Source organism: Thalassophryne amazonica, chromosome 19 (assembly GCF_902500255.1).
Source record: "Thalassophryne amazonica chromosome 19, fThaAma1.1, whole genome shotgun sequence".
Taxonomy (NCBI): Eukaryota; Metazoa; Chordata; class Actinopteri; order Batrachoidiformes; family Batrachoididae; genus Thalassophryne; species Thalassophryne amazonica.
In genome coordinates this window covers 21,405,202-21,420,130 of record NC_047121.1, presented here as the reverse complement: position 1 = coordinate 21,420,130, position 14,929 = coordinate 21,405,202, and the positions used below count along the sequence as shown (strand labels likewise).

At 44.8% G+C, this 14,929-nt stretch overlaps 1 protein-coding gene across 1 annotated transcript in view; it reads left to right on the top strand.

Annotated features, from left to right (window-relative positions):
• syne2b (spectrin repeat containing, nuclear envelope 2b) overlaps positions 1-14,929 on the top strand; it is a 498,820-nt gene that overhangs the window by 115,079 nt on the left and 368,812 nt on the right. The window contains 6 exon segments of the mRNA XM_034159894.1: positions 2,618-2,732; positions 2,864-3,064; positions 3,658-4,062; positions 4,141-4,247; positions 7,119-7,253; positions 11,888-12,081. Coding sequence (XP_034015785.1) covers positions 2,618-2,732; positions 2,864-3,064; positions 3,658-4,062; positions 4,141-4,247; positions 7,119-7,253; positions 11,888-12,081 — 1,157 coding nt within the window.

Sequence of the window (14,929 nt, the reverse complement as noted above, 5' to 3'; positions counted from 1 at the left end):
CAAACCGTCCGGCGCCTCAGGAGGCAGAAGCAGCTCTCCACCAGCACTGTTTACGGTGCGGGTGGGGAGCTGTTGACCCTGACTGGGGATGTTGTCGGGCGGTGGAAGGAATACTTCGAGGATCTCCTCAATCCGATCATCACGTCTTCCGAAGAGGAAGCAGAGACTCAGAGGCGGACTCATCCATTACCCAGGCCAAAGTCACCGAGGTGGTTAGAAAGCTCCTCGGTGGCAAGGCTCCTGGGGTGGATGAAATCTATCCTGAGTACCTTAAGTCTCTGGATGTTGTGGGACTGTCTTGGTTGACACGTCTCTGCAACATCGCGTGGTGATCGGGGACAGTGCCTCTGGATTTGGCAGACCGGGGTGGTGGTCCCTCTGTTTAAGAAGGGGGACCAGAGGGTGTGTTCCAACTACAGGGGGATCACACTCCTCAGCCTCCCCGGTAAGGTCTATTCCAGAGTACTGGAGAGGAGACTTCGACCGATGGTCGAACCTCGGATTCAGGAGGAGCAGTGTGGTTTTCGTCCTGGTCGTGGCACACTGGACCAGCTCTACATGCTCCATCGGGTGCTCGAGGGTTCATGGGAGTTCGCACAACTAGTCCACATGTGTTTTGTGGATCTGGAGAAGGCGTTCGACCGTGTCCCTCGGGGCACCCTGTGGGGGGTGCTCCGGGAGTACAGGGTCCGGGGTCCTTTGCTAAGGGCTATCTGGTCCCTGTACGGCCGCAGCAGGAGCTTGGTTCGCATTGCCGGTAGTAAGTCAAACCTGTTTCCGTGCACGTTGGCCTCCGCCAGGGCTGCCCTTTGTCACCGGTTCTGTTCATTATTTTTATGGACAGAATTTCTAGGCGCAGCCAGGGTGTAGAGGGGGTCTGGTTTGGGAACCACAGAATCTCGTTTCTGCTGTTTGCGGACAATGTGATTCTGTTGGCTTCGTCAAATCAGGACCTTCAGCGTGCACTGGGGCGGTTTGCAGCTGAGTGTGAAGCATCCGGGATGAAAATCAGCAATTCCAAATCTGAGGCCATTGTTCTCGACCGGAAAAAGGTGCTTTGCCCTCTTCAGGTCGGTGGAGTGTCCTTGCCTCAAGTGGAGGAGTTTAAGTATCTCAGGGTCTTGTTCACGAGTGAGGGACAGATGGAGCGTGAGATCGATAGACGGATCGGTGCAGCATCTGTAGTGATGCGGTCACTGTATCAGACCGTTGTGGTGAAGAGAGAGCTGAGTAGGGGGCAAAGCTCTCGATTTACCGATCGATCTACGTTCCGATCCTCACCTATGGTCATGAGATTTGGCTCATGACCGAAAGAACGAGATCGCGAGTACAAGTGGCCGAGATGAGTTTCCTCCGCAGGGTTGCTGGGCACTCTCTTAGAGATAGGGTGAGGAGCTCGGTCACTCGGGAGGAGATCGGAGTCGAGCCGCTGCTCCTACACATCGAAAGGAGTTAATTGAGGTGGCTCGGGCATCTTTTCCGGATGCTCCCTGGACGCCTCGCTGGAGAGGTGTTCCGGGCACGTCCCATTGGGAGGAGGCCCCAGGGAAGACCCAGGACATGCTGGAAGGACTAAATCTCTCGGCTGGCTTGGAAACACCTTGGGGTTCCCCCGGAGGAGCTGGGGGAGGTGTGTGTGGATCGGGAGGTCTGGGCGGCTTTGCTTGAGCTGCTGCCCCCGCAACCCGACTCCAGATAAAGCGGAAGAAAATGGATGGATGGATGGTATGGCAGTTGGAATTATGGAATTTGTATATATTTATGCTGCATTTATATGGTGATGGTAGAAAAACTGGAGAAAAGTACCAGACAAGGGCGAGACAGAGGACATGGTCAAAAACAAGCAGGGTCAGTACACGAGCAAACTGGGTTTTCAGAGCTGAGGCAAAAACAGGATCCGGTAAACAGAGCACAATCAAAACACGGCTAGATCAAAAACAGGACGAGAGGAAGTGCTGGTAAGTGATGAACATCATCGACAAACAAGCAGTGAGGGAGTGAACAGACGCAGTTTAAATAAGGAAGATGGTGACAGGAAAACAAGGTGCACATGAGGACAAAGGATCTGGAAACGGGGGCATGGCTGACAGAACAGGTGCAAGAGAGTGAGGGAGGAAAAGGTAATGCAGACGAATCAAAAGAACTAAGTGACCGGAAAATTAACAGAGGAAAATGTGACGTGCTTAAAGCAGACAATAATAAACATGAGCAAAACAAAAGGGGAAAAAACTACAAGATAATGTGACTAATCAAAGTGGAAAACCAGGAGATCGATATAATAATCAAAACTGGAGCAGAACTGACACTGTATAAAGTATAGAAATAAATACAATGACAATACAAAATTACTAATAAGAAATAAATCACAAACGGAACATAATCAGATACAAAACACTGAAGATAAACAATAAGCAAAACCTGTGACTAAGAATAATGTAAAGAATGTGGAAAGCTAAACCAATACATACATGACTAATAAAATAAAAGATAACCAAGAATGAAAATAATCAAGTGGCCAAACATAAAAAGTCAAGAATGAGCTAAACTGAAAGAAAAGAGAAGGGGGTGAAGACAGGAACCCAAATAGGACGGAAGCATGACAGAACCTCTCCCCAAGGTGGATGGCTCCGACGGATGCCAAGACCCACCACAGGCACACCTACACTGGGTGGCAGGAGGGGAAAAATGGACAGAGGGCAAAAAGAGACCGGGTATAGAAAAACGAGACCACGGTGCAGAGAACCATCAGGCAAATTGACAAATCCAAAACAGACCCGTAGGAGAACCAATGGGTGGCCACCAGGGCCCAAAACAGAACCAGGAGGGTGAGCATTAGACATATACCGTGTGTTACCATTCCCAGGAGTGGGCTCAGGGCCAAGACAGGAGGTAGACCAGGAGGCCATGCAAGGTCATGCAACTAGATCCGGAGGACGACCATGGGCTGCCATAGAGTGCATGGACAAATCAGGAAACTGGCCATGGCAAACACTGGGCCTCCCGGCAAGCTCAGCAGAACCATCCAGGACCGTCCCAGAACCAACAGACTCAACACAACCACGAGGTAAATGGACTGCATTTATATAGCACTTTTCCATCTGCATCAGACGCTCAAAGCGCTTTACAATTATGCCTCACATTCACCCCGATGTCAAGGTGCTCACTACACCCCAAGGGCCCTTGGGCAAGGTACCTTGCCCGAGGTACACTCAGTCGCCCAAAAATGGAGCCCACCAAAACACAAAACCAGGAATATTTGGAGAACAAAATATAGAGTCGCTCAAAACCCCAACCCCCAGTGATGACCGAATTAAATGGGCATGAGATCAGGTGCAAAGCATAACCCAGGCAGGAGCTGAACCAATTAATCTGTGAGCCAAGACCTGAATAAAAAGGGAGCTTGAATGCAGGATCATTGTGCCGAGGTACATAATTCCATAAGTGTGGGAACCATAAGAGGGAGCCATTATGCAAACGAGTAAACAAAACCAGTTTAGCGCAAACTCCACTTGGAAACACCTGCCCATTCCATGTGCTTAATAAAAAAGAAAAGTGATTGACCACACACTGCAGAAATTCAGAACTCATACCCTTAATCGGGGATTTCATTTGATAAGGTGAGAGAACAAATCTTCTAAATTCACACCCTAACTCCAGAGAGGAACAGAAGAATAAAACCAGATCCACTAGACATCACAGGTGAAACTGGAGCAATGCGCTCTGGTGCCACTTTTCTGGATGCTGCTGGTGCGGCTGGAGGGATGCACTCTGGTGCCGCTTCTCCGGACACTGCTGGTGCGGCTGGAGTGATGCGCTCTGGTGCCACTTCTCCAGACGCTGCTGGTGAAACTGGGGTGATGCGCTCTGGTGCCGCTTCTCCGGATGCTGCTGATGTGGCTGGAGCGATGCACGCTGGTGCCGTTCTGTCTCGCACTATGGGTGCCGCAGAGGCAGCATGCTCCAAAGCACATCTGTCAACTGTAGCCGGTGTCACCGAGTGCCGAGATGACCTTCTCGATGGCTCTACCATTATGGAATCTGGAGAGGAGACGGGCAACGATGGTGCGTCAGTTTCCACTGGCGTCATTTAGCTTGAAGCTAGTGCCTGCAGTTTAAGCACTCCCGATTTCCGGGGTGCAGGTATTGGTGGCGGACCAGAAGGGGATGACGTCAGTCCTGAAGAATGTGGAGACAGGAGAATGGCCGGGGCTTCCCCCAGCAGCCGTGCTGATGATGTCACTGCAGAGGTGAGTGCTGCCTGAGGAGGGCGTGCTGGAGTCACAAAAGACGTCAGTGGCATGGGTCTAGGTGACTCCCGTGATGATGTCAGACTGGGGGCTGGGCATGGCTTTGATTCCCACCTTTCTAACTGGGTTGGTGCCACCGGCCTTTGCACAGATGTGCACCAGGCTGCATTCGAGAGAGTTATGTATCGGGGTTCGGCTGAAAAGGCAGCAGTTATGTCTGATTCAAACAAAAAATCCATTGGGTCCAAAAACAAGGAGGAACTCCACCCTGCTTCAAAAGAGTTTTTATGTTTCCTTACTCAGGAAAAGATGTGACCACGTCTGTCTTGGCTTGTAAGAGCTGATCGAGAGTTCACAGATCATGATGTCGGTTCTGTCAACTCGGATTGTCCTGGTACTCAAAAAATAAGTCCTGTATTTTAAATAGCACTGAAGCTGTGTCCTGGAGCACGAACTGCTCTGTCTCAGAAAAATCATCGTCATCACAGTCGCTCCACTCAGAGTCATCACCAGCGGACAGGTGTTCAAAATACAGGTGAGCCTCAGGGTGTTTAACCCAATTGGGAAGTCTTTCCCCAGAAAAAAATAGTGTCCAGATCCTGCAGATCAGGAAAGACTTCATAAAGCCAAACATTTTCTTCTAGAATTTCCTAAGCCTGCTCAAGATAATCAAACTTCTCCTTCGGAGAGTAGCAGTCCCAGAAACACACAAAAAAGAACTTTATATCATCAAAAATCCTCTTGATGGCATCGAGGTCCAGGTTCCTGGCGACAGGGTTTGAGCCTGCTGCGTCCATATCGGGCTTGTTTGTTCTGTCAGGCTGAGCAAAAGCGAGGCATAGACAGAGGCTGGACACAAATGCAGGCTCACAAACAGGATGTATGAGTCAAAAGGATGGTCTTTATTATAGGCAAAGGTTTGGTAACAGGAATGCACCATGGAGCAAAAGTACCAGACATGGTCAAAAACAAGCAGGGTCAGTACATGAGCAAACTGGGTTTTCAGAGCTGAGGCAAAAACAGGATCCAGTAAACAGAGCAGAATCAAAACACGGCTAGAGCAAAAACAGGAGGAGAGGAAGTGCTGGTAAGTGATGAACATTATCAACAAACGAGCAGTGAGGGAGTGAACAGACGCAGTTTAAATAAGGAAGTTGGTGACAGGAAAACAAGGTGCATGTGAGGACGAAGGATCTGGAAAGGGGAGCATGGCTGACAGATGAGGAACAGGTGCAAGAGAATGAGGGAGGAAAAGGCAACACAGACAAATCAAAAGAACTAAGTCACTGGAAAATTAATGGAAGAAAATGAGACGTGCTTAAAGCAGACAATAATAAATGTGAGCAAAACAAAAGGGGGAAAACTAGGAGATAATGTGACTAATCAAAGTGGAAAACCAGGAGATCAATAATAATAAACAAAACTGGAACAAAACTGACACTGAAAAATAAGCAATAATAATAATAAGCAAAACCTGTGACTAAGCATAATGTAAAGAATGTGAAAAGCTAAACCAATAAATGTATGACTATAAAATAAAAGATAACCAAGAATGAAAATAATCAAGCGGCCAAACATAAAAACAAAGTCAATAATGAGCTAAACTGAAAGAAAAGAAAAGGGGACAAAGACAGGAACCCAAATAGGACAGAAGCATGACATTAACTTTATTGAGTGATAGTGTTTTGAATAGAATTATTAAAACAGGGTGTGCTTTGTGCAGCTTGATATTGTCCGTGTTAAGTAGCATAACATCTCATAAATTTCTCTGCACCCAATAATAATTCCGAAATATAAATTATTTCATATTTACAGTCTGGTAGTTTCCTGTTTTGGCAAAGAAAAAAGGTGCCAGACATCAAAGTTTTCTATGTTATGCTGCATTTACACATAGGCAAGACATGTTATGAACCCTCATTTCGTCTCATGTCATGGAAGTCGTAACTGAACATGTTGATCCATCTTGATTAATGGTGATCCTTAATAGAGTGTGACAGCGTTCTTCTCTGATGTGCGCACAATTCAACCCTGCTGCACTGCATTCAATTTTATTGCTACAGTATGCTGAAGGACAGTGATGCCAAATTGGCTAAAAGTTAAATGCCAGTGGTCATCAGCGTGCTCCTGCAGGTGTTCCACCTGCTGCTACTGCTGTGCCTGATGTTTGGGAAAACAAGCAAGATGAGAGCTATGTGGAGCCACACACTTGGCTCTCTCTGTGCCACTCCATGGCACAGAGCCCAACTAAGCATCCAGTCACAAAGTTCTCCTGCTGTGGATTTTGAGGAGCAAACTGGAGCGATCTGAATTGGTCAACAACTGACAGTTGGATGCATATGGGGGTGTGTGTGGAAAGAATTCGTCTCATTCATAATGTGACAGAACTTAATGGTGTGCTGTTACGCGCGTTAGCGTGCAACAGTGCACAACAATGTAGAACATTATTCTTGACCATGTGTAATGGTTCCTGATAATTCTCCAGCAACACGTGCCATTAATCATAACACGTGGTAACAGGTTGCAGCAGTTCCTGAGGACACCTAACACCTCTGCCTTGAATCATCACATTCATGATTAGCGCGGCCAAGAATGTATACTTCGTGGCATTTGTAACTTGACGTCATTATGTGTAAATGCAGCTTAAGAAAGAGAGAGAGAGAGAGAGAGAGCATAATATAGTCTACCTTAATGGTATAGATTCCATCACAATATAGACCCTTGGCTTGCTTTTTCTTAGGTCAAGTGAGGTTTGGTTTGTTCATCAAAACACGTTTTTGTCAGTTGTGCATTTCCCCCTTTGTTTTGATTTCTACCTAAATCAGATGAGGCTATAATACAGTCTGCTTATCAGAAATGTGCCTGCTCATTTAGGACATTCTCTGGACCCTTGACCCAGACTTGTTGGAGGAGTTTCTGAGAGCAGCTGAGGGTATGGAGGCCTTCTGTACACCATCACAGCTCAAAGACATGGAGGTTTTCACCCAGTCTGTCAGGACACAGTGGGAGGTAGATCACACACTCACTTCATGTTTGGCTTTAAGGTGTGACATGGGAATTGAAATAGTATTAATAAGGGAATGTTCATTTCAATGTGGTGCTAATCACATTCTTAAAGTTCAAAAGTGTGAGGAAATGTGCATGTCTTTGAACCATAAGTCTACTAAAAACACTTGCAGCTTTTATATATCCATAATTTGCTCACTCATAAACTGATGAAGCCTTTATGTTAGAAGGGTTTTTTTTTGAAATTCTGAGTTCTAACATGTAATGGTGTCTCTTTATTTATGTTATTTCATCATGCAGGCTGTGAGTGCTGAGATCTCAGGCTTTTTACAGCACTTAAAGTTTGAAGTAACAAGAAAAGCATTTAACACAGCTGCACTGCGTTGTGAGATGCAGTTAACATCCAGATTAACAAACCAAGCCCAGGTAGCTAAATTACTACAGCTTTGGTGGACATGCTTTACTGGATTGGCATGCTTTGCCTTTTTTATCATTTTGTCTTCTGCTTGTTTGCATGCTTTCGAGGAAACTACCAAAGGGACTTGGTAATATTGTTATAATGTATCTAATATGTTTGCATGTTACACATACAATTTTACTTTGGATTAGTGCCATAGAAAGTTAGGTCAGCGCAAAAAGGACACTGTTACCTCACAAATAACCATATGACAAGTTGAGATGGAATTATGAAGATTCGTATTACAGTCAGGTCCACAAGTATTTGGACAGTGACTCTTTTTGTACATTTGCCTCTGTGCACCTCCACAATGGAGTTGAAATAAAACAGCACAAGATGTACATGTTGCGTGGAGTTTCAGCGTTAATTAATCATGATCTAAATATCACATTGACCATTTTGGAATGAAAGTCATTTGTACATATAGTCCCTCCATTTTCAGAGACCTTAAGAGTACCTTAAGTCTCTGGATGTTGTGGGACTATCTTGGCTGACACGCCTCTGCAACATCGCGTGGAGATCGGGGACAGTGCCTCTGGATTGGCAGACCAGGGTGGTGGTCCCTCTGTCTAAGAAGGGGGACCAGAGGGTGTGTTCCAACTATAGGGGATCACACTTCTCAGCCTCCCCGGTAAGGTCTATTCCATAGTACTGGAGAGGAGAATTCGGCCGATGGTCCAACCTCGGATTCAGGAGGAGCAGTATGGTTTTCATCCTGGTCGCGGCACACTGGACCAGCTCTACACACTCCATCGGGTGCTCGAGAGTTCATGGGAGTTCGCCCAACCAGTCCACATGTGTTTTGTGGATCTGGAGAAGGCGTTCGACCATGTCCCTCGGGGCACCCTGTGGGGGATGCTCCGGGAGTACAGGGTCCGGGGTCCTTTGCTAAGGGCTATCCGGTCCCTGTACGACCGCAGCAGGAGCTTAGTTCGCATTGCCGTTAGTAATTCAAACCTGTTTCCAGTGCACTTTGGCCTCCTCCAGGGCTGCCCTTTGTCACCGGTTCTGTTCATTATTTTTATGGACAGAATTTCTAGGTGCAGCCAGGGTGTAGAGGGGGTCTGGTTTGGGAACCACAGAATCTCGTCTCTGTTGTTTGCGGACGATGTGGTTCTGTTGGCTTCGTCAAATCAGGACCTTCAGCGTGCATTGGGGCGGTTTGCAGCCGAGTGTGAAGCGTCCGGGATGAACATCAGCACCTCCAAATCCAAGACCATGGTTCTCGACTGGAAAAAGGTGCTTTGCTCTCTTCAGGTCGGTGGAGTGTCCTTGTCTCAAGTGGAGGAGTTTAAGTATCTCGGGGTCTTGTTCACGAGTGAGGGACAGATGGAGCATGAGATCGATAGACGGATCCGTGCAGCATCTGCAGTGATGTGGTTGCTGTATCAGACCATTGTGGTGAAGAGAGAGCTGAGTAGCGGGGCAAAGCTCTTGATTTACCGATCGATCTACGTTCCGATCCTCACCTATGGTCATGAGATTTAACTCATGACCGAAAGAACGAGATTGCGAGTACAAGCGGCCGAGATGAGTTTCCTCCGCAGGGTGGCTGGGCGCTCCCTTAGAGATAGAGTGAGGAGCTCGGTCACTCGGAAGGACCTCGGACTCAAGCCGCTGCTCCTCCACGTCAAAAGGAGTCAGTTGAGGTGGCTCAGGCATCTTTTCCGGATGCCCCCTGGATGCATCGCTGGAGAGGTGTTCCGGGCACGTCCCATTGGGAGGAGGCCCCGGGGAATACCCAGGACACGCTGGAGGGACTACATCTCTCGCCCTGCTTGGGAATGCCTTGGGGTTCCCCCAGAGGAGCTGGGGGAGGTGTGTGTGGATCGGGAGGTCTGGGAGCCTTTGCTTGAGCTGCTGCCCCCGTGACCCGACTCCGGATAAAGCGGAAGAAAATGGATGGTTGGATGGATGGATGGATGATGAGGCATGGGCCGGTATGAGATTTGGACGGTATGATAACTGTTGGGCAAAAATGCAGCAGTTTCATGGTATTATGTATAGCTTTAAAATGTGCTTTAACAACATTATGGCTATTTGCATGTGAAGCATGCTTGATTCAGGTGCACTAATTGACGCAGTGTTTACCACTACAAGCACTATACCACTATTAACTTTAGAGACAATACCAAAATGATAGTCTCTCTTTTAGACATGTAGCATCTGGCCCATGGGAAACATGACTTACTTGTTTAGGAAGAAACATGGCTGGAATAAGGTCCGGAACGCCGGATGCTCAATACTTGGTCCAGCTTCACCACCAAAGTGCTTGGAATAGATGTATTTGTCCTTCTTGGCATGTTTGTGAGAGAAATTTGGTCACCCATGTTGGGTATTTTCTCCTCCAAACATTCCTAAAACCTTTAACAAGACAAACAGAGTCAAGAAACACCAGTGAGACAGAAAGTCAATTTTAGCTCGCGAGGAGTGCAAGTCAGGCTGTACACCAAAGCTACACTAAAGTCTGGCCTGTGCTCCTGCTCTTTTATTTAGGACTTCCCTACATACATGGGCGGTACAGCTCCTAAGGGGAGGAGTGATAGCGCGTGAGCTGTTGCCGCAGAACCGCTGATTGCACAATACATTCAGGACTTTCAGAACCTTTTTAATCTTGGGCTCGATTAAGATGTGTTTAAGACATCTAACGATTAATCACACTTCTTCTGACACAAGGACTAATGTATCATAATCACACTGTGGTTGGAACATTCAATTCTCTATTCTTTATCTCACTGCTCCGCTTATGGCTGCATTCTGCCTGGGTCATCTTCACATGTCCTGAAAAAGAGCTTAGCGTGCACACAGAGATACCACAACTTGCAGAAGCACGTCATGTCACATATCTTAAGTAACCTTCACCCATCACATCAGTACAGTACACTTTATCAGAGCAGAGAGAACTACATTCTACCAGAGCAGAGAACACAAAACATGCATGATAAAATAAAACAGTGTATCTACAGAATAACTCCAACAACCCACAAGCACGACTCGAGTCCACCGCTTGTACTTCTCAGTGGTTTCAAAGATGGGATAAAGTTTACTCCTTCCATGTAATCCTTTGCAGGTATTTTGAATCGCTCCGCGTCCGACACAGGCCATAGCTACGGTGCTTTGTTGCCACCGTTTTTGATTTGAAAGTTTATTCCGTGGAAAATAAAATGAAAAAATGTTGGACAACCTCCTTCCTCCAATTCGTTGGAGTCTGCCTTTTTACAGTAGCCAAAGTAATCCCATACAGCTGACTTGGTCCTTTTAGACGGAGGTAAAAGTTCAGTGCAGGCTTCGCCTCCTTCAGCCATGATGCAGAGCTAGCTAACGTTAACTGCCTGTTTATAAACAGAGACAGAGGTGCACGCCAGGGGGAATGGCGGCAGTAGCCGCCTCCACTCTGCTTATCAAGAATTCTCATAACCCGCTCATACCGTAGGGACGGTATAAGTGAGTAATTGCACAAACTAAATATAAGGATTAAATTTGAAGAGAAAAGGAACACCGGTGCATTACAGATCTCTGTGCAAAAAATTACATATACTTAAGGTGCATAATAAAAATTAGGGACTGACATTTTGATGTAAGGTTCCAACTTCATCAGAGTCCTTGGTACAGCCCTTAATACAGAACAGGGCCACAGAATTGTGCATCTCGGTGGCTTCCTTCACTAGTGTCCTTGCATAGTCACTTTTTTGAGAAGTGCCTACTGCTGACAGATTTATCATGCAGTACCGTACTCTTTGTATTTTTATTCATGATTAATGTGAATGAAGCCCATGAACAACTGGTATACATGATGACTTGTACTCAGAAATACTTTAAGTTTAGTTTAATATATTTATTTTGTCCAATTACTCGGCCTCTGAAAATGGGGGAACTGTCGATAAAATAGTCAGAATTCCTACATGATTAATGTGATATTTTTGCTCTTGAATTAAAGCTGAAAGTCCACGACCAACACATCTTGACTGCTTAATTTCAACACCAGTGTGGTGGTGTGCAGAGGCAAAACAGACACAAGTTTTCCCACTACTTAGAGACCTGTCTGGATTAACAAAATAGCACAGAATATATTAAATAGCCAGTAAAAGATGAAAACTATTATTTCATATATTGATTGTAAATATATACATGACAGAAAATCCTGAAATCAAGTTTTTTTTCCTCTGCCAACTTTTACTAGGCATGCTTCTCAGAGGATGGCAGCCTGATACAGGCAGGGCAGCAGCTAGAGGCCTTAAAGGACTTATGTGAGACCCTAAACCCAGAGGACACCCACCGACTGGCCCAGACACAGCTCAGGGAGTGTGAGAAGCGTCTAGCTGCCATCCAGCACCAGTTCACTGGAGACCAAGATGCAACGCACCCTGATTCAATGTGAGATATTTAGGGGTCATATTATCTGTTCTCGACCCCTGAGCAGAAAACAACACTAATGAGAAGTTCAAACTGTTTTTATTTGATGCTAAGTAGATGTAGCTGTTATGAGCCATACTTAACAGTATTTGCATTGGAACAACTAATGCTGTTGTCAGTGACACAGTTAACAGTTAAACAGTTGCTGCTGTACTTGAGGGCAGCAATGACAAGATAATTTCTTGCATGGACTTTGAGAACTGATTTATAGTAATTTTGGGGTGCTGAATCTCAATCTGAGCTCAGATTTCCTGTATGACATCACGTTGTTTTGCAATCTGTATGTTCCTTCTTGATGGATTATTGCAAAGGTTTCTCATTCACTTACAAGTTTAACACCACTAATCATGCACAAAAACAGCTTCAAAAGTATAGTTTTTAAACCAGGTTTGTGAAATGTGAGCAAGAGCTGTAATACCGCTTATGGTGCCGAAGAGCTGTGCAACACTGCAGCTGTTGCTTCAATGCTTGATACGAGAAATATGTTTTCATATCTCAACAATGTGATTGGCAAAAAGTAACACCAGATTTGGATTCAGCACCCCTAACTAACCCAAAATCTGTTAAAAAAAACTCCATGCAAGAAAAATCTTGTTGACCAGTGTAATGTACGTAAAGGATACACATACGAGCAAAAGTACACACAAGGAAACAGGTAAACACACAACAGAATCTGGCACTGAAATGAAGGAACTGTGGTGGTTAAATAGTGTGTAATCAAATAATTGGGAAATAAGAATGCACATGAACCTGGAAACCCAGGTGCCCAAACACAAAGCAAACAGTGTGCATGAGAGCAGGACCATCATAATACAAACAGAGAATACGTAGACCTGAATTAATTTCTCAGTGACACTATTGTCTGTATCTTTGGACAATATATTTTGGGCCTGATTGACTGAAGCTTTGTATGTGTTAAAATGTGCACAAACACCATTGTACCTTTGCCTTCATGAATATGCAATTTGGGGTTTGTCTACTTGAGGGTGCAAAATTCTGGGAGGGAACATGTGAATCACTGGTGTCCAAAGTATTCCAGAAAGGGCCGAGAGGGTGCAGCCACTGTTTCCAGCAGGTGATTTCACTGATTAACATCACTTTGAGCAGATGGGATACATTCATCAGTGGGTCAAAGTCACAGCGACATATTCAAGATATTGTCATAATTTTTTGTGCAATGTTTCAAGAACCAGTTGAGCGATTTCATTTATACTTAACATAAGGGTGTACTTGGGTGTTCCACCAACACCAGGCAATTACCATGACCTTGGACTCAATTTCCAGGTCTCAGTGAGACATTCAAAATATTGTCATTGCCACCTTTGTTAGCACAATATCCCAAGAACTACTTCATTTATTTAATTCATATTTAGCATAAGGGTATACTTGGGTGATCCCCTGACACCAGTCAATTATGGTGACCTTGGGGACAATTTCAAGGTCACAGTTATATATTTAAGATATTTTCATTGCCACCCTTGTTAGTGTGATATGTCAAGAACCAGTTGACCAATGTAATTCATATTTAGCATTGGGATGAACTTGGGTGATCCCTGTGACTTTGTACTACTGATTTGTGGGGACCAGGACAATATGTCATCTCGTGATAACTCTTTTTTTAAAGTATTAATTGCTGACTTGATCCTTGTTACCCTGTCTCACAACGAACCTGAAATAGAGAGAAGTATCTCAATGCAAATTTATTTCAGATTTTGGTTTGGCTACTGTTGAGCAAGATTTTCTTTTTCAAATAAACACACCATTTCAATTCAAGGAAAAAAAAATCCCAAGCAATGATTTATCAACTTACAAACATAATTTTTACATGGAAAAGCAGATCCTTGAGTTTTTGTTGGGCTATATTTTGCTACATGAGAATAAATAGGTATACAGTTGTCGATAATTACTCAATCATAAAATGGTAATAAAAACCTTTTGAAACAACACCCATTTTTTACTAATTGCATCTAAAATGTTTATTGTTTTATATGTAAAAGGAATGATCACATATTTTTTATTTATTTAAAAAAAAATATATATATATTTGGCCATGTCCTTTTTTAAAGGTTTTAGGCACATTAGATCGCTTTTAATTTTTCACATGGTATTGCACGAGGGCTGTCCGTAAAGTATAGGTCCTTTTTATTTTTTTCAAAAACTATATGGATTTCATTCATATGTTTTTACGTCAGACATGCTTGCACCCTCGTGCGCATGCGTGAGTTTTTCCATGCCTGTCGGTGACGTCATTCACCTGTGAGCACTCCTTGTGGGAGGAGTCGTCCAGCCCCTCGTCGGAATTCCTTTGTCTGAGAAGTTGCTGAGAGACTGGCGCTTTGTTTGATCAAAATTTTTTCTAAACCTGTGAGACACATCGAAGTGGACATGGTTCGAAAAATTAAGCTGGTTTTCAGTGAAAATTTTAACAGCTGATGAGAGATTTTGAGGTGATTCTGTCGCTTTAAGGACTTTTCACGGTGCGAGACGTCGCTCAGCGCTCTCAGGCGCCGTCGTCAGCCTGTTTCAAGCTTAAAATCTCCACATTTCAGGCTCTATTGATCCAGGACGTCGTGAGAGAACAGGCGAATGACGTCACTGACAGGCGTGGAAAAACTCACGCATGCGCACGAGGGTTCAAGCATGTCTGACGTAAAAACATATGAATGAAATCCATATAGTTTTTGAAAAAAATAAAAAGGACCTATACTTTACGGACAGCCCTCGTATATGAAGTTTACCATGAATATTTGGTAATGGTGTGTATTTTTGTGATATTCTCATTCAGTCAGCTACAGATACATTTTGCAAC